Source organism: Hyperoodon ampullatus (genome assembly GCF_949752795.1).
Source record: "Hyperoodon ampullatus genome assembly, chromosome: 7".
Lineage (NCBI taxonomy): Eukaryota > Metazoa > Chordata > Mammalia > Artiodactyla > Ziphiidae > Hyperoodon > Hyperoodon ampullatus.
The window spans coordinates 86,721,111-86,740,558 of NC_136920.1; the positions used below are offsets into that span (position 1 = coordinate 86,721,111).

At 37.9% G+C, this 19,448-nt stretch overlaps 1 protein-coding gene across 2 annotated transcripts in view; it reads left to right on the plus strand.

Moving 5' to 3' along the window:
• ARHGAP32 (Rho GTPase activating protein 32) overlaps positions 1-19,448 on the plus strand; it is a 168,359-nt gene that overhangs the window by 133,731 nt on the left and 15,180 nt on the right. For both annotated transcript variants that reach the window (XM_079707984.1, XM_079707985.1), the window contains 4 exons: positions 6,315-6,417; positions 11,844-11,988; positions 12,652-12,734; positions 18,964-19,071. In XM_079707984.1, the coding sequence (XP_079564110.1) occupies positions 6,315-6,417; positions 11,844-11,988; positions 12,652-12,734; positions 18,964-19,071 (439 nt within the window). The remainder of the gene's footprint in view (positions 1-6,314; positions 6,418-11,843; positions 11,989-12,651; positions 12,735-18,963; positions 19,072-19,448) is intronic.

A 19,448-nucleotide genomic window follows, 5' to 3' on the forward strand; every position in this document is an offset into this window, starting at 1 on the left:
GGTTGTGCTTAGAAGTTTTGGTTGTGTTTCCATTCTTAGTAAGTATGGTAGAGAGGACAGATGCCAATATATAATTTCTTTATGAAAAATAACAGGTTTAATAACTGTAATGGTTATATATTCCCTAACTGATAAAATCTATTCTAATGGAACAAAGGGTTTGTAGGTGTCATTGATTTTTTCATAGGACTTGTTTTATTTGCTGCACATATTTGAAGCCAAAAATCCTTAAAATGAGATAGCTTTTTTAAAAAGTGAGAACTTTGTGGAAAACTAGGTAAAACTACATTTGGTACAAAATGTAAAAAATATTTTAAAACTCAAGGTGAGGAAACTCTGTTGCCCGAATGTATTTCTGTTTGAGGTTATTTGGCCCTTTCAACAAGAGGCTTTCTTAAACTATTGTAAATATACGGGGAGTTTATAATCAGAGCACACTAGAAACAAGCAAGGCCCAAATAACCCCTGAAATTAATCCTTTAGGTAATCGTATTTTTCTAACCAAAAATCATGATGCACATTCTAATGTGTAACACTGTACCGTGTACTCCTGGCTTGGAAGCCACTGCCTTGAGAATGGAACTTGACTTTTTTGTCTGTGTTACATAATGCTTGCATGATGCCTGGCATATAAAAGGGATCTTTGAATGATGGCTGAATGTGTAAAGGGAATGACTGACTGAATAAATGAAGAGAAAAGAACAGAAATGAAACTGAAACTGTCAAGAAAAATAAAGGACCAATTTTTGTCATACTTACTTATACTTCTTTTAGCCATGATTCTAATCTTAAGGGTCATCAGTTTAATTTAAACATTTACTTCCTATTGTATTGTCATTTGATGATAAAAAAAGTACTAAAAATATTATATGAGTGGTTTAGAAGTGTATTATTTGGAGAGTGTGGGAATAATTCTTAAAGTTATATCACCTTTGGGCTTCCCTGGTGGCGCAGTGGTTGAGAGTCCGCCTGCCGATGCAGGGGATGCAGGTTCGTGTCCTGGTCCGGGAAGATCCCACATGCCACGGAGCGGCTAGGCTCGTGAGCCATGGCCACTGGGCCTGCGCGTCCGGAGCCTGTGCTCCGCAATGGGAGAGGCCACAACAGTGAGAGGCCCGCGTACCGCAAAAAAAAAAAAAGTTGTATCACCTTTTGGAAGAACCATTTTGGAGGTTTCTAATGTTATGTTTTGACTGGGTTATTATTTAATGTGCACTTGGCTGGTTGGTTAGATGGTTTGAGGGGAAAAGGTAGTTAATAAAATGCCTTTTTGTACTAGGATTTCTTCTAATAATATATTGGGTTCTCATATTACTTTCTTATGTTAGTGAAAAAAAGAATTCAGATCTTTTCTCTTTTTATCTTCCTATACTGTTCTTCAGTTTCTACTCTCTGTTTTTCAAAATGAAAGTTTATGCTCTTCTCTTTCATTTTGCTACTGATTTTAATTATATGTCTCATTAGTCTCTCTTAAAATCCTAAGTAATAGCAATGTTCAGTTATATAGTTTTATTTATGAAGCTCTATGATGTGATTGTTTTTTGGACATTCAGTCCTTTTACTTAGGGAACATAAAGTGTAAAGAAACAGTTCAGATGTTTTCCATGAAGTATGATGTCTGTAGAGGCTTAGCTGTATAATCAGGGAAAGACCTCTAATTACCCATATTTTCAAGTTTGCCTACTTATTTGGGAGAACATGAGCAAGTATGAATATAATATCACATGGTTGTAAGAATCCCAGGGAAGTTATCTATACTTTTTGACAGATGGTACGTTATTTTTTTTTTTTTTTGGAGTATAATTGCTTTACAGTGTTGTGCTGTACAATGAAGTGAATCAGCTATATGTATACCTATATCCCCTCCCTCTTGGACCTCCTTCCCACCCGCCCCATCCAACCCATCTAGGTCATGACAGAGCACCAAGCTGAGCTCCCTGTGCTATACAGCAGGTTCCCAATAGCTATCTATTTTACACATGGTAGTAGTGTATTTATGTCAAATCTAATCTCCCAATTTGTCCCACCCTCCCCTTCCCTCTCTGTGTCCACATGTCCATTCTCTACATCTGCGTCTCTATTCCTGCCCTGAAAATAGGTTCATCTGTACCATTTTTCTAGATTCCACATATATGCATTCATATGCGATATTTGTTTTTCTCTTTCTGACTTACTTCACTCTGTATGACAGACTCTAGGTCCATCGACATCTCTACAAAATGACCCAATTTCGTTCCTTTTTATGGCTGAGTAATATTCCATTGTATACATGTACTACATCTTCTTTATCCATTCATCTGTCATTGGACATCTAGGTTGCTTCCATGTCCTGGCTATTGTAAATAGTGCTGCAGTGAACATTGGGGTACATGTGTCCTTTTGAATTATGGTTTTCTCAGGGTATATGCCCAGTAGTGGGATTGCTGGGTCGTATGGTAATTCTATTTTTAGTTTTTTAAGGAACCTCCATATTGTTCTCCCTAGTGGCTGTATCAATTTACATTCCCACCAACAGTGCAAAAGGGTTGCCTTTTCTCCACACCCTCTCCCGCATTTATTGTTTGTAGATATTTTGATGATGGCCATTCTGACCGGTGTGAGGTGATACCTCATAGTAGTTTTGATTTGCATTTGTCTAATAATTAGTGATGTTGAGCATCTTTTCATGTGCCTCTTGACCATCTGTATGTCTTCTTTGGTGAAATGTCTGTTTAGGTCTTCTGCCCATTTTTTAATTGGTTTGTTTGTTTTTTTGGTATTGATCTCCGTGAGCTGTTTGTGTATTTTGGAGATTAATCCAACGTCCATTGCTTGATTTGCAAATATTTTCTCCCATTCTGAGGGTTGTCTTTTTGTCCTGTTTATGGTTTCCTTTGCTGTGCAAAAACTTTTAAGTTTAGTTGGACCCCATTTATTTATTTTTGTTTTTATTTTCATTACTCTAGGAGGTGGGTCAAAAAAGATCTTGTGATTTATGTCATAGAGTGTTCTTCCTATGTTTTCCTCTAAGAGTTTGATAGTGTCTGGCCTTATATTAAGGTCTTTAATCCATGTTGAGTTTATTTTTGTGTATGGTGTTAAGTAGTGTTCTAATTTCATTCTTTTACATGTAGCTGTCCAGTTTTCCCGGCACCACATATTGAAGAGGCTGTCTTTTCTCCATTGTATTTTCTTGCCTCCTTTGTCATAAATTAGGTGATGTGTGTGGGTATATCCCTGGGCTTTCTATCCTGTACCATTGATCTGTATTTCTGTTTTTGTGCCAGTACCATACTGTCTTGATTACTGTAGCTTTATAGTATAGTTTGAAGTTGGGGAGCCTGATTCCTCCAACTCCGTTTTTCTTTCTCAGGGCTGCTTTGGCTATTCGGGGTCTTTTGTGTTTCCATACAAACTGTAAAATTTTTTTCTCTAATTCTGTGAAGAATGCCATTGGTAGTTTGATAGGGATTGCATTGAATCTGTAGATTGCTTTGGGTAGTATAGTCATTTTCACAAATATCGATTCTTCCAATTCAAGAACATGGTATATTTCTCCATCTGTTTATGTCATCTTTGATTTCTTTCATCAGTGTTTTATAGTTTTCCTAGTACAAGTTTTTTATCTCCTTAGGTAGGTTTATTCCTAGGTATTTTATTCTTTTTGTTGTGATGGTAAATGGGATTGTTTCCTTAATATCTCTTTCTGATCTTCCATTGTTAGTGTATAGGAATGCCAGAGATTTCTGTGCATTAATTTTGTATCCTGCTACTTTACCAAATTCATTGATTAGTTCTAGTAGTTTTCTGGTGGCACCTTTAGGATTTTCTATGTATAGTATCATGTCATCTAATTTTTATGAAAATTCTGTAATACAAGCTAGGAGAGCCTGATAATGCAGAAATAAAACCCTGTCCTCTGAAGTTTTCTTCCAAGGCAAACCTTATGTGTACCTGGGTAAGTTAGCATGCTAACTTGGAACATGCTTTATGAGAAGCATCTTCTAAAAAAAAAATACAGCTTTGTTTTCCTTTCTCTGTTTAAGTAATTATGTCAATTGCCCCAATAATCTCTAAATATATTTTCTTTGAAATAGCTGATAGAAATTTTCCAGCCCCAGATTTTACTATTCTACCTCTCGTTTGCAGAGTAGAAACCTAAGGCACTGAGGTTATCATTGATGGAACAATTTTAGACATAGGAGTCAAACTCATAAAGATACTTTATATTTTGCATTTTGCATATCATTTTGACATAGAGATTGCTTATATTATCAAAGTCAGTCCACAAAAAGTACCCAACAATTCTGCCTGCCCTTTATCTCTTCCACATATACATATTTCCTTTCTTGTTACTAAAATTCTTGAATGCTTTTGGAAGTAGAAAGCATACAGCTGAAAATGAATACAGTTCTACATGAAGACCGAGATCCCTATTCTGCTGACTTGGTCAGATAACTTTGTCAGGCTCACAGGGTACTGTAAATTAATTCATTTGCTAATTTTCTACATTGTGTCAAGACAGTACTCCTGGATTTTGAGTACACAAGGATGAACAAAGCATGTTTTTTTGCCTTTTAAGAGTTTGACTAAGAAGGAGTAATAACTGTATAAACAAATAAATATTAATTCAAAAATGGCATAGTTCTGTGGGCACCTAGAACCTAGTGCAGCTACCTCTACTTGGGACTTTGGAGGATATTCAAAGAAGGCTTGCTTAAGAATGATAGTTCAGTTGGGTTTTGAACAACAGCCAAGAGTTTTCTGTAAGAAGATGGTAGTAGAGGAAGAATCCAGGCAGAGGAAATTGGTCAGAGGAAATTGGTTTTCCATCACCTGGAAATTGATGGACTTATAGAATGGCTGGTTAGTATGGTAAAAGATGAAACTTCACTTGGCCTAGAGTTGTGAAATATGGTAATAATAAAATAAGTGCAAATGGCAAAGGACCTTAAAATGCAGGCAGTGTATTTCCGTAGTTAAAATGTGGCTCTGTACTTGGACTGCTTGAGTTAGCACCTTATTTCTGCCATTTGTTTACTGCTTATCCGTGGGTAAGTCTTCACCTCTCTAAGACTCAGTTTCCTCTCTGTAAACTGGGGATAATGATAGAACTTCTCCCACAGGATTTCTGTGAGAATGAAATGAGAGTATCCATTGTAAAGCACTAGCCTGGCACCTTATACATGCTCAATAATATACCTGCTTTTTAATAAAATTATTCAAAGCTAAGGAGTCTTAAGTTTTAAATGTAAGTTAAAGGATCTGATAGAATTTAAAAGACAGGATGCAGGAAGTACAACAAAAGGCAGGAAAACCAAGGAAAAGTCTTCTGTAGTAATAATGATAATATACTATAAGTGAAATACATTAGCTAAAATTATCTTATTAAAATATCTTAATTGTTTCATTCCCCACTCTGCATGTTTCATCCCTAATAGTTTTTTGCACACCAAATAATGTTCTTCCAAGCCATTCTTTTCATGGATTGTAACTCAAAATGATGAAATGAACATAGCTACTAAAGCCTGTGAATTCCTCAGTCTGCATTGCAAGACAAATGAAGTTCAGATTTCAGTAACTGTAAATTTTTGAATGGTTAGAAAAATGTTTTATCATAGACTTTAAACGTTCTGTTCTAGACCGTTGTTCAGAGAGGCGACCAAAGTGCCTTTCTTTTCTTCCTGCTTCTTGTTAGTGTTGTTTATGACGAGCTGATACTGTCGGTCAGAAGTCAGTAATTTTAATGCAACGATAGGCAGGAAATTAAAAGATTCCACTTACTTGAAATTGCTTTGACCTTTGCATTATGTTGATGTTTTGTTTATTGGATATAATTGGAATTAGCATCAACTATAAAAATGATAAAAGAAACTTTTAAAAGTGAAAAACTGAAGGACTTAGAATAGGTAGTTGTCATGCTGGGATAAGCATTTAACTTTGCATATTAATTTACTGTGTATGAAGTTCAGCTGAATAGCTGTATTTTTAAAAAATCTAGAATGGTTTTAGAACTAAACAGTTCACCTAACTTAACATGATCTAAATGAGTCTGTTGCAGAAGATCTTAGAGAAAGTATCCTAATAATGTATGAACTCTTCCACTTACCTAAATGTAACAAGATAGAGCCAGTCTTGATTATTTAGCAACCAGTTACCTAGCGTAGATGTGAAATTAAGTAAATATGCTCTTGTCAGTTTTTGTAGTAGATTAATCTCCACCCCTTAAAACTTTAATTTGCAAATTTCATTTTGCTAAGACATTCTCATTTTTTGTGACTTTGTTTCCACTGAATACTCCCAAGTTAATCCATGTCTTCAAAAATTCTCTCTAGTGCCCCAGGTTCTTCAAAGCTGTACAGCGTTCATTGAGAGATATGGCATCGTGGATGGAATATATCGTCTCTCTGGCGTTGCCTCCAATATCCAGAGACTACGGTAAAACCTCATATGGCATTTTCTTTTTCGTTCCTACTGTAATTCATTAAAATGAAACTGTTTCAAAATTAAGTCACTTATATTGATAACCGTAATTTTCCGTAAGATAGTTTAGATAAAGTAGGAAATGATATCCATATTGTTCTCTGTGTATATTTTCCTAAATGCCATCTCTCCGTTTGTAGTATCAGAAAACCATGTCCCCTAATCTCTTCAATACTTGTATTTTCTCTTTGTAATATTTGAAGTTTTTAAAAATTGAATTTGAACCTATGATAACCATGAGAGATGATAATTTACATTATAATAGAATTATTCTTTAGTTAATTACAATTGATGAGAGCGAACTTTCTAATCTCCTTTCACCTGGGCTTTGTAGTGTATGTTCAAGTGTGCATGTATTACATATTGCACATCCTCTCCCATTATAGTCTCAGAGACAAGAATAGTGATATCCTTTACACCAGCAATATAATTTTTAATTTTTGTTTAATCTCTTAGATTCTAGTCTATTCTCAATATGTTATTATCCTTTATTTTTCACTGTGGTGCATGATAATTGCCATTATTCTACAGCATTTTAATGTTCTGATTTGACCACAGAGTTCATGTCTATTTTCAGGAATACATGTTTGGAAAATAACTGAAATTGATTCTTTTCTTTTTTTTTTAATAGATCTTTATTGGAGTATAATTGCTTCACAATACCATGTTAGTTTCTGTTGCACAACAAAGCGAATCAGCCTTATGCATACACATGTCCCAATATCCCCTCCCTCTTGAGCCTCCCTCCCATCCTCCCTATCCCAGCCCTCTAGGTCATCACAAAGCACCGAGCTGATCTCCCTGTGCTATGTGGCTGCTTCCCACCAGCCAGCGGTTTTACATTTGGTAGTGTATATATGTTGATGCCACTCTCACTTTGCCCCAGCTTCCCCCTCCCACCCCATGCCCTCAAGTCCATTCTCTATGTCTACCTCTTTATTCCTGCCCTGCAGCTAGGTTCATCAGTACCTTTTTTTTTAAGATTCCATATATATGAGGTAGCATACGGTATTTGTTTTTCTCTTTCTGACCTACTTCACTCTGTATGACAGACTCTAGGTCCATCCGCATCTCTACAAATGACCCAATTTTGTTCCTTTTTATGGCTGAGTAATATTCCATTGTATATATGTGCCACATCTTCTTCATCCATTCATCTGTCATTGGACATTTAGGTTGTTTCCATGTCCTGGCTATTGTAAATAGTGCTGCAGTGAACATTGGTACATGTCTCTTTTTGAATTATGGTTTTCTCAGGGCATGTGCCCAGTGGTGGGATTGCTGGGTCATATGGTAGTTCTATTTTTAGTTTATTTTTTTTTAATTAATTAATTTATTTATTTACTTATGGCTGCATTGGGGCTTCATTGCTGCATGTGGGCTTTCTCTAGTTGCGACAAGCAGGGACTGCTCTGTTGTGGTGTGTGGGCTTCTCATTGCAGTGGCTTCTCTTGTTGCGGAGCATGGGCTGTAGGCGTGCAGGCTTCAGTAGTTGTGGCACACAGGCTTAGTCGTTCTGGCTCATGGGCTCCAGAGTGCAGGCTCAGTAGTTGTGGTGCACAGGCTTAGTTGCTCCATGGCATGTTGGATCTTCCTGGACCAGGGCTTGAACCCATGTCCCCTGCATTGGCAGGCGGATTCTTAACCCCTGCGCCACCAGGAAAGTCCTATTTTTAGTTTTTTAAGGACCCTCCATACTGTTTTCCATAGTGGTTGTATCAATTTACATTCCCACCAACAGTGCAGAAGGGTTCCCTTTTTACCACACCCTTTCCAGCATTAAATTGTTTCTAGATTTTTTGATAATGGCCATTCTGACCGGTTTGAGGTGATACCTCATTGTAGTTTTGATATGCATTTCTCTAATAATTAGTGATGTTGAGCATCTTTTCATGTGCCTCCCAGCCATCCATATGTCCTCCTTGGTGAAATGTCTACCTAGGTCTTCCACATGTTTTTTAACTGGATTGTTTGTTTTATTGATATTGAGCTCCATGAGCTGTTTGTATATTTTGGAGATTAATCCTTTGTTCTTTCATTTGCAAATATTTTCTCCCATTCTGAGGGTTGTCTTTTTGTCTTGTTTACGGTTTCCTTTGCTGTGCAAAAGCTTTTAAGTTTCATTAGGTCCCATTTGTTTATTTTTGTTTTTATTTCCATTACTCTAGGAGGTGGGTCAAAAAAGATCTTGCTGTAGTTTATGTCAAAGAGTGTTTTTCCTATGTTTTCCTCTAAGAGGTTTATAGTGTCTGGTCTTACATTTAAGTGTTTAATCCATTTTGAGTTTATTTTTGTGTATGGTATTAGGTAGTGTTCTAATTTCATTCTTTTACATGTAGCTGTCCAGTTTTCCCAGCACCACTTATTGAAGAGGCTGTCTTTTCTCCATTGTATGTCCTTGCCTCCTTTGTCATAAATTAGGTGAACATACGTGTATGGGTTTATCTCTGGGCTTTCTATCCTGTACCATTGATCTATATTTCTGTTTTTGTGCCAGTACCATACTGTCTTGATTACTGTAGCTTTGTGGTATAGTTTGAAGTCAGGGAGCCTGATTCCTCCAACTCCGTTTTTCTTTCTCAGGGCTGCTTTGGCTATTCGGGGTCTTTTGTGTTTCCATACGAATTGTAAAATTTTTTGTTCTAATTCTGTGAAGAATGCCATTGGTAGTTTGATAGGGATTGCATTGAATCTGTAGATTGCTTTGGGTAGTATAGTCATTTTCACAAATATCGATCCTTCCAATCCAAGAACATGGTATATTTCTCCATCTGTTTATGTCATCTTTGATTTCTTTCATCACTGTTTTATAGTTTTCTGAGTAGAAGTCTTTTGCCTCCTTAGGCAGGTTTATTCCTAGGTATTTTATTCTTTATGTTGCAGTGGTAGATGGGAGTGTTTCCTTCGTTTCTCTTTCTGATTTTTCGTTGTTGGTGCATAGGAATGCCAGAGATTTCTGTGCATTAATTTTGTATCCTGCAACCTTAACAAATACATTGATTAGTTCTAGTAGTTTTCTGGTGGCATCTTTAGGATTTTCTATGTATAGTATCATGTCATCGCAAACTGACAGTTTTACTTCTTCTTTTCCAATTTGTATTCCTTTTATTTCTTTTTCTTCTCTGATTGCTGTGGCTAGGACTTCCAAAACTATGTTGAATAAGAGTGGTGAAAGTGGACATCCTTGTCTTCTTCCTGATCTTAGTGGAAATGCTTTCAATTTTTCACCATTGAGTATGATGCTTACTGTGGGTTTGTCATATATGGCCTCTGTTATGTTGAGGTAGGTTCCCTCTATGCCCATTTTCTGGAGACTTTTTATCATAAATGTGTGTTGAATTTTGTCAAAAGCTTTTTCTGCATCTATTGAGATGATCATATGGTTTTTATTCCTTAATTTGTTGATGTGGTGTTTCACATTGATTTGCATATATTGAAGAATCCTTGCATCCCTGGGATAAATCCCACTTGATCATGGTATATGATCCTTTTAATGTGCTGTTGGATTCTGTTTGCTATTATTTTGTTGAGGATTTTTGCATCTATGTTCATCAGGGATATTGGTCTATAATTTTCTTTGTTTGTGATATCTTTTTCTGCTTTTGGTATCAGGGTTTTGGTGGCCTCATAGAATGAATTCTGGATCATCTTTACTGTCATTATTCTGAATTCTTTTTCAGGTAGATTACCTATTTCCTCTTCATTTATTTGGTCTTGTAGGTTTTTACCTTGCTCCTTCTGTGATGTATTTTTTTGCTTTCTCATTTTTTTTTTAAATTTTTTTTATGAGTGGGATTGTATTTCTGCCTTACTTGGGTACAGCTGGAGTTTGTAGGCTGTTGGGTAGAGCTGGGTCTTGGTGCTGAGGTGAGGAACTCCATGAAACCTCACTCCGATGAATATTCCCTGCGGTCTGAGGTTCTGTGTTAGTCCAGTGTTTCAGACTCAGAGCTCCCTCTGCAGGAGCTTTGGCCCAACCCCCGGCTCGTGAACCAAGATCCCACAAGCCTCGTGGGGCAGCAAAAAAAAAATAAAAGAACAATAACAAAGTAAAAAATAAAATTAGACTAGGAAACTAACAGATATGTTAGGATATAAAAATAAAAATATAGATGAATCAACATCCAGAAGATACCTCAGTACCACAATAATAAAAAAAGAGGAGGGAAAATGAAAAAAAAATTTTTTTAAGGGAGAAAAGGCCTTGGCTGTGGAGGACAGGGCCTAAGGAAGGGCGAGGTTTGGGCAATGGGTGGGCCTATGTTTAGGACCCAGAGGGCTGGAAAAGGCCCTGGGGGCTGTGGGGGCAGGGGGCTTAGGCTCAAGGAACAGAAGGTCTCAGAGGGCGGGGGACCTCACCTGGGAGTCCAGCAGGCTTCCTGGGTTCTGGTGGGCGAGGCAGTTGCGCTCCTCTCCTCTCCTGCTCTTCCCGTCTGGGAGGCTCCCTCCCGCCTGCCTCTCCTGATCTCCCCGCCCTCAGGGGTGCTAATCCTGTCTGGCCTCTACTTCTACTCCCCCCCCAGTCCCCCTGGGTCCTACTCGTTCACTTGGGGGTTCCTCCTGTCTCCTTGGGGTCAGAGCCCCCCACCAGCAGCCGGCAGGTGCCCTAGTTGTGGGGAGATGCTAACTCTGTGTCGTCCCACACCGCCATCTTGACTCCGCCTCCTCGACTTGATTCTCGTACTGAAAAAGGTTTCAGTCTTTAGTTTCGGACGCAGCAAATCTCATATTCAGATTGTCCACATACATTAATCCTCTAGGTTCATAAGTGGTCTCATGTCTGTAGATTAATATTAGTTAACCTCCTCAGAGTGTGCTTAATCTGCCTTAGTGTTCTGAGCACAATTTTTATTTCACTCACTTTAATGCTGCAGATTTTGCTTTCTTTTAAAATTTGGTGTTGGCTGGGAATTGCTTTATGTTGTTCTGGCTTCCTTATCCCTCTTTCATAAAGCATTCCTGAACTGTATTTCTTGTACCTGAGGAATTTCTGCACATAGTCATACATGGACCAGCTGCCATTCAACTCTAGTTTTCAGAATTGCCAAAACATTGGGTATTTAAACCATTAGGAATTAGAAGTCCTGTTTTCAGATTTCTGTGGTAAGAGCTGCTCTTTCACACACATTTCAGAGATTTCTGTCCATTTTAATATTAAAGCTTTTCCCTTAATTTCCATTTAGAAAAACACTTGTTTCATGATCAGACGTTTGATTACTACTGAAGTCCAAATATAACTTCTATGAAATATAGTCATTTGAAGAAAATATTAACTCACTGAGGTAGAGGTTAATACTTTGGACCTTTCCTTTCTGTTTTAAAGTCGTATTTGCTTTTCTTTCAAAAAAATAATTTTGTTGTCTCTTCATCTATCTTTTTAGCCATGAATTTGACTCTGAACATGTTCCCGACCTGACAAAAGAACCCTATGTTCAAGACATCCATTCCGTGGGCTCCCTGTGTAAGCTGTATTTCCGAGAGCTCCCAAACCCTTTGCTCACCTACCAGCTGTACGAGAAGTTTTCTGTGAGTACAAGTCACTTTTAGGTCAAGTTCTGTCTAAGTTTTGTTGTTTCAAAACGTGTGAAGATTGGTTTGGTCATATGAGATAGTTGTATGAGGAAGAGGGGTCCTTTAACGAAAATAAAAACACTTGTACTGCTAGCTGGTCCACGGTCTTCACTGTTTTCACATTTTCACTCTTTCGGTTTCTGACTTTGAGCCACTAATCTTATAACCCTCGATACTGGTTATCATAAAGTTTTAAAAATATTATCTTTTTTTTTTTTTTTGCGGTACGCGGGCCTCTCACTGTTGTGGTCTCTCCCGTTGCGGAGCACAGGCTCCGGACGCGCAGGCCCAGCGGCCATGGCTCACGGGCCCAGCCGCTCCGCGGCATATGGGATCCTCCCAGACCGGGGCACGAACCCGTATCCCCTGCATCGGCAGGCGGACTCTCAACCACTGCGCCACCAGGGAGGCCCTAAAAATATTATCTTTTAATAGATTGCAGTGTCCATATAGTGTGGAAACAAAGTTTACTTCCTTGAATACTACATTGTTTTTCCTCATAGTTCAGCATCAAAGAGTAAAGTCAATTAATCTCAAAGTGAAACTGAATTGTAAGTGAAGAACTTTCATTTTTACCAACAAAGCCTAATAGTTTATTTTGCATTATGGTTGTTCTAGGATGCTGTTTCAGCAGCAACAGATGAAGAAAGGCTGATGAAAATTCATGACGTCATCCAGCAGCTCCCCCCTCCACACTACAGGTAAACCACATGTAAAATACCAGCCAAAAGTAGAAGTCAGTTGTGTAAAAGTGGGTTCTGGGGTTTCTGTTTAAATTTACTTGGGGTTCTAACTATTGAAACTTCCGTTTTTCCATAAATTTGTATTTATTTGTCTTTGTATTCTCAGGGTCTGGCACAGTGCTTGGCATCCAGTAGGCACTTAACAAATGTTGTATGAATGAATGAACAAATGGATGGTTGACTGGGCCTGTTTGTTCGTTTGTTTTTTGAGACACCGAGAAATTGCTGAAGGTAGTGGGTGTATGACCACAGGTGTGAATACTTAGTGAATTGCTTTGCTTAAATCCAAAATATTGACACAGTGCTGGGTGCCTGTTTACTTGTTTACCCAGAAGATGACCCTTAAGGAATCTTCACTGTTTTAAATTCCTTTTTTCTTTTTGCTGTTTTGTATGGGTGAATTCCATTGGTTTGTCTTCTAGCTCGCTAATCCATCCTTCTGCTTCATCCAGTCTGCTCTTGAATCCCTCTAGTATATTTTTTAGTTAGATTATTTTATTTTTCAGCTCTGTAACTTCTGTTTGGAACTTTCTTGTATTTTCCTCTTTGTTGAAGATCTCTCTGTTCATCCATTCTTTTCTCAAGTTTAATGAACATCTTTATGACCATTACTTTGAACTCTTTATCTCTGTTTCACTAGCATCTTTTTCTGAGGTTTTGTCTTACTCTTTTATTTGGAATATAATCCTTTTTCCCTTCGTTTTGCCTGACCCTCTGTGTTTGTTTCTCCGTATTGAAACAGCTGTCTCCTCCAGTTTTGAAGGAGTGGCTGCTGAGAGATTGGGTGGGGGGTCTGTTGTCTCTGCAGTGCCCTGGGGGTGATAGCCTGACAACATCTGTCTGTCCGATTGTTTCAGTGCTCTGGGCCTCAGAAATGCAAGCCCCCCCAGTCTCCAGTACTAGGCATTCAGGGGGTTGCTCACACCTTCCAGATGTGGCAGAGGTGGGGTCAGAGCTCAGGGAGGAGGGAGCTCCATGTTTGTCATATCCCTCCCACTTGTGGGCCACCTGCCATGGGTGGGGGTAACTGGCACGACTGCATCTTTCCCCTCCGCTCCATCTCAGTGGGGCTTTCCCACCCCACTTTTTTGTCCTTTCTGTAGAAGAGCTGCTCTGCCAGCCTTTAGGTCTTTTGTGGAGAGAGTCATCCTATGGGTATCTAGTTATAGCTTTGGTGTGTCCGCGCGAGGAGGTAAGCTCAGGATCTTCCTACACCACCATTTTGAACCCTCTCTTTTGTTGCTGCTTTTTAAAACCCAATTTAATTTGTATGTTAGCTTCAACTCTCAGAAATACTTTTGCTATGTCTGAGAAGACAGAATAAAATGGAGGATGACTGCCATTTAGTGAGAGAAAGAAAATGGCATAAATTGATTATAGTGTACAAAGAAGCAAAAAGATAAAATTTTTAAATTTCAGTTATTGACAAGAAATTAAATTCAGTAGATTTTTTTTAAATTCACAGATTAAGTAATTTAGTGCTGATCTTTTCAAAATGACATTGTTCATATATATATTTTTAAAATTGGCACTAAATTTGGCACTAAATCAACATGAAAATTTTCAATCAACATTAAAAATCAACACCTTTTTTAGTCAACTCCGTAGCTGTAAATGCCTGGCAGTCGAGTCAGGAGGTAACTCAGCATTGGCTTGTCCTGTTACTGTGGCCTGTCTTAGGAGGAATTTGAGAACTTTGAGGGGGTCTTAAGGACCCACGGAAGAGTGAAAAAAAACCTCAAAAGAACTTTTGTGAAGCAAGCTCAAGAAATTTAGGTGTTTAGCCCTGAAAAAGAAGGTTGAGAAGACAAATCTGATCAACACACAGTTATTAAAAAATATTTTTAAGGGGGACTAGGACTTTCTTTAACTTACCAGAAAAAGAAACCTAGTGCAATACAGAGAATATTGGCTTTGGTAGATAGACCCAAGTTTGAATTTCCAGCTTCATCACTTACTAGCTGTGTGGCCTCTCCAAACATCAATCTCCATATATGTGAAAATACTAACAATACTAACAATACCTTCTGAAGAGGATGCCTTTTAATGTAATGAGATCAAATGTGTGAATGAGTCTGGCCTTTAATATTTTTTTTAGTATAAAGCATAGCAAGACAGATGATTAGATTTAAGCCGAGGCTTCTTTATAGTTTTACATGAGGTACTATGCGAATATCTTTTCTCTCTAAATTAAAATGGTCAATATAACTTATGTACATAGTTTTAAAAAGTCAAACGCTTATGCAAAGCTGGCAGCAAAAAACCAGCCTGGGGCTTTCCTGATGGCGCAGTGGTTAAGAATCCACCTGCCAATGCAGGGGACACGGGTTCAAGCCCTGGTCCAGGAAGATCCCACATGCCACGGAGCAACTAAGCCCATGCATCACAACTACTGAGCCTGCACTCTAGAGCCTGCGATCTACAACTACTGAGCCCTCACGCCACAACTACTGAAGCCTGCACACATAGAGCCCGTGTTCCACAACAAGAGAAGCCACTGCAATGAGGAGCCCGCTCACTGCGACAAAGAGTAGCTCCCGCTCACAACTAGAGAAAGCCCACGCACAGCAATGAAGACCCAATAATGCAGCCAAAAATAAATAAAATAAATAAATTAAAAAAAGAAACCAGCAGTCTCCTCTCCCTGTTCTAATTTCTCTTACCCAGAAGTTATTATTCTCAACTCTTACTTCTAGAGTTTACTCCCCTGTTTCTACATAGCACGCTTATGTTTTTATTTCCTGATTTTTCATTTTTAGGTATAATTATTTGCCTTCATTTTGTGGTAAATGAGGGTGTGGCTGTAACTCCCCTCCCCCAGTAGCACACAGACACACGGCCCCTTCACTCCTCTTCCTAGTCTGGTTGTATCAGCATTTGGTGTGCAGCCAGAGTTCGTTTTCTACGTCGTTGTAACTACTTAACTGTTATTCACAGCTGCATCTAATAGTAGACTAGGATTTTATTTCCCTTTTGGGATAACTGTGTTTTCTTGGAGTGATGGCCTGTTTTTGGTTTGCTGAGTATCTGTTTATTGCTCGTCTGTCCCCTGTCTCTCTCACAGAACTGTGGATGTTCTCTTAGTTGTATTTAAACATATCAAGCAACCTTTTTTTTTTTTTTTTTTTTTTTTTTTGCGGTACGCGGGCCTCTCACTGTTGTGGCCTCTCCCGTAGCGGAGCACAGGCTCCGGATGTGCAGGCTCAGCAGCCATGGCTCACGGGCCTAGCTGCTCCGTGGCATGTGGAATCTTCCCGGACCGGGGCACGAACCCATGTCCCCTGCATCGGCAGGCGGACTCTCAACCACTGCGCCACCAGGGAAGGCCCCAAGCAACCTTTTAAAAGAAGTTTTTCCCCATGAAAACACCCCTCCTGGTGCCTTCCGTCCCACTGCTCTGTCTGGGTTGATTGCTCTCTGGATCTCCACGCGGCTCCAGCCCTTCACCTTCCTCCTGGAAATTCCCTCCATCACTTTCTTCACGAGTTAGATCCCTTCTCTTCTGGATCTCTGGCTGTCACCTTCCATGTTTTACTCCCTGCTTTCCTAGTGTACATCTTCAGTAGCTCTGTGAGAAGAGGTGTATGGGAGGTAAATGTTTTGAGACTTTGATATGAAAATGCTCGTATTCTCCTCGAATATTTGACTGATAGTTGGCTATAGAATTTTAGTCTGTAAATAGTATTTTCCCATAATTTTGATGGTATTACACTATTGGCATCTAAGCAAAAATGCTGCAGCAAAGTCTGATACTAGAGTGCTACTTTTTTATATGATCTATTTTGTATTGTGTATACCCTTTCTGGATGTTTTTAAATTTAGAACATAGCCAGTGGTCTGTTTCCTTAGTGACTCATCTTGGAGTGGGTTCTTTTTCATTCTTTGCTCTGGGCACTCACTGGGCTTTTTTGGAAACTTCTGAGAAATTTTCTTGTATTATTTCCTTGATGGTTCTCGTTGCAATGTAAACCTCATCCCTTTTCTTTATTCTCTTTCTGGAATTGTTTTAACTCTTGAACTAATAACTCTTTTAGTTTCTCACCTTCTCTTTGTCAGTTTCCACATACGGGTTTCCTCCAGTCCATCTCATGATTAAAAACAAAAATTACTTCTGAGAACTAACTGCCTGCCTTCCCTTCCTCCCTCTCTTTCTTGTTTCTCTGAATGTTTTTCCTTTACAGTATCCTATTCTATTCTTATTTCATGGATATATCTCTTCTCTCTGTGAGAATATTATTGGTAATTACAGGTTTGGTTTTGTTTTAAATTGTTCTCCGCTCATCACGGTACTTGTTTCTTCCTCATTTGGCGGCTAATCTTTATCAAGACTTTGCAGAGCATTCCACTGAGGTTTCATAGAAATCTTTTTAAAATTTTGTTTTATAAATGTTGATGGCACTTAACTTAACTATGAATTAAAATAACCTTGCATAAATAGTCATAGAAATACTTAACATTGGCTTTAGGTAAGCTTATAATTCAAATGATATTAGTCGAAGTATTCAGTATGTTAGCCAAAGAAACTTATTGTGCCTTGGACATTAATCATCAGTACGTTTTACAGAGGTAATTGAGAATGTTATTGGTTAATCTTGTGGGTGAATTAAGAGAACATCAGTAAGAAGGGTAGGAAGAAACCCTATCATATATCATACAGAGAGAGAGTATATATGTGTGTATATATAGAGAGAAAGAGTATGTATGTATATATCATATGTATATATACATGTGTATATTATATATATATATATTTCTCATATAGTGAAGTACAAATGTCTTCTATATATTTTATATTTTACACAAATTATCTCCCACCATGTTTTATTTATATTCCTTATATATTTATCCCCTGCAGTGTAGTACATTTATATCACCTATTATATATAATTTCTATATATTATAGAAATTATAGTGTAGGGCTTCTGGAGCCAATGGCCTGTTAGCTGTCTGACCTTGTGACCTTGGGCAAGTTCCTTTGCCTCTGGGCTCAGTTTCATTGTTTGTAAGAGAGAGATAATAGTACTTTTCTCATAGGATTGTTACGAATATTAAAAGGAAAACACTCAGAACAAGGCCTGTTAAATAATTACTGTTTATATGAGTTAATAACCATTATTATTATCATTGTTATTGTCTGCTGTGTATCTTTATGTTTTTACTTTGCTGTGTATTTTATCTCTACAGACAGACATACACAGAAACATAAATGTGTGTGTGAATATATATATATATATAAATATGCTCACACACATACATATATATTTCCTACTATATTGATACATATAACTTTTTTACTATATTATGCTTATCTACTCTACTATTATTTATATTTCTTCTACCAAAGTATATATTCTTCTTTATTATATAGATATTTCTTAATAATATATAGGTATTTCCCCAGGTATTTAATAGTTTTATAAGCTGATAGGTAATGCCTCTGTGTTTATCTGACTTGACTTACATTTAAGCTGATCATGCTTTATTTCCCAAAATACTCTGCCCTATTGTTTAATCTCTCTATATATAAAAAATTATTTAAATAAATCACACTTAGAATGTATAAGATAAACCAGGATATTAGGATTTGAAGTAGGCTTTCTATTCCAAGAGCATGTTCAAATTGTTCAAATATTTTCCCTCTTGGTACCTACTGGAATTTTTCTTTTAACTCTTTTTAGGCTTGTGAAATGTTTTCTTTTACAGAAGAAAAGTTTAAATTCTTTCCTGTTAGCATGTCTGCTGCAAGTAGAATAGCATAACTTCTTGATAGTATTTGTCTAGAAACTAAATTTTGTGGAGGATTCACTTCACTGGTGTCCCTGAAACTAAATTTCTAACAGGCAGGAGCAAATATTCCTAAAGATTTCTTTAAAACTAAGACTGTTTCGTTTTCTGAGCCAGTTCTATCAGAAACTTTCATTTCTTACTGCATCTGCCTTAGACTTTTTTTCTTAGTATTCTGTAGATGTAATTATCATATATAAAATGTAGAATCCATAATATTCTGACAGTTCTGTAGTAGTAATAATATTCAAACCTAATAGGCAGGAAAAAAATTTGCTGGGGTTTGTATGGTTTCTTTTTCCATTTTGCCATTGAAAACTTACAAGTTAATTAGTGGAGCTTTTATGCTCTATACTGATACGTGGTGTTTCTTTTTGTTAATATGTTGTATTTCATTTTCCAGAACGCTGGAGTTCCTAATGAGACACTTGTCTCTTCTAGCTGACTATTGTTCCATCACAAATATGCATGCAAAAAACCTAGCAATTGTTTGGGCTCCAAACCTGCTAAGGTAAGTTGCATTTGACTTATGACCTGAAGTAGAAGCAGAGTGACTTTAAATAAAAGTAATTCATCAGTGTTCCTTAGAATAATTTTTAAAAATTAATTAGTTAATTTTATTTATTTTTGGCTGCATTGGGTCTTTGTTGCTGCGCACGGGCTTTCTCTAGTTGTGGCCAGCGGGGGGCTACTCTTGGTTGTGGTGCGCAGGCTTCTCATTGCTGTCTTCTCTTGTTGTGGAGCACGGGCTCTAGGCGTGTGGGCTTCTGTAGTTGTGGCATGTGGGCTCAGTAGTTGTGGCTTGAGGGCTCTAGAGTGCAGGCTCAGTAGTTGTGGCACATGGGCTTTGTTGCTCCGCGGCATGTGGAATCTTCCTGGACCAGGGCT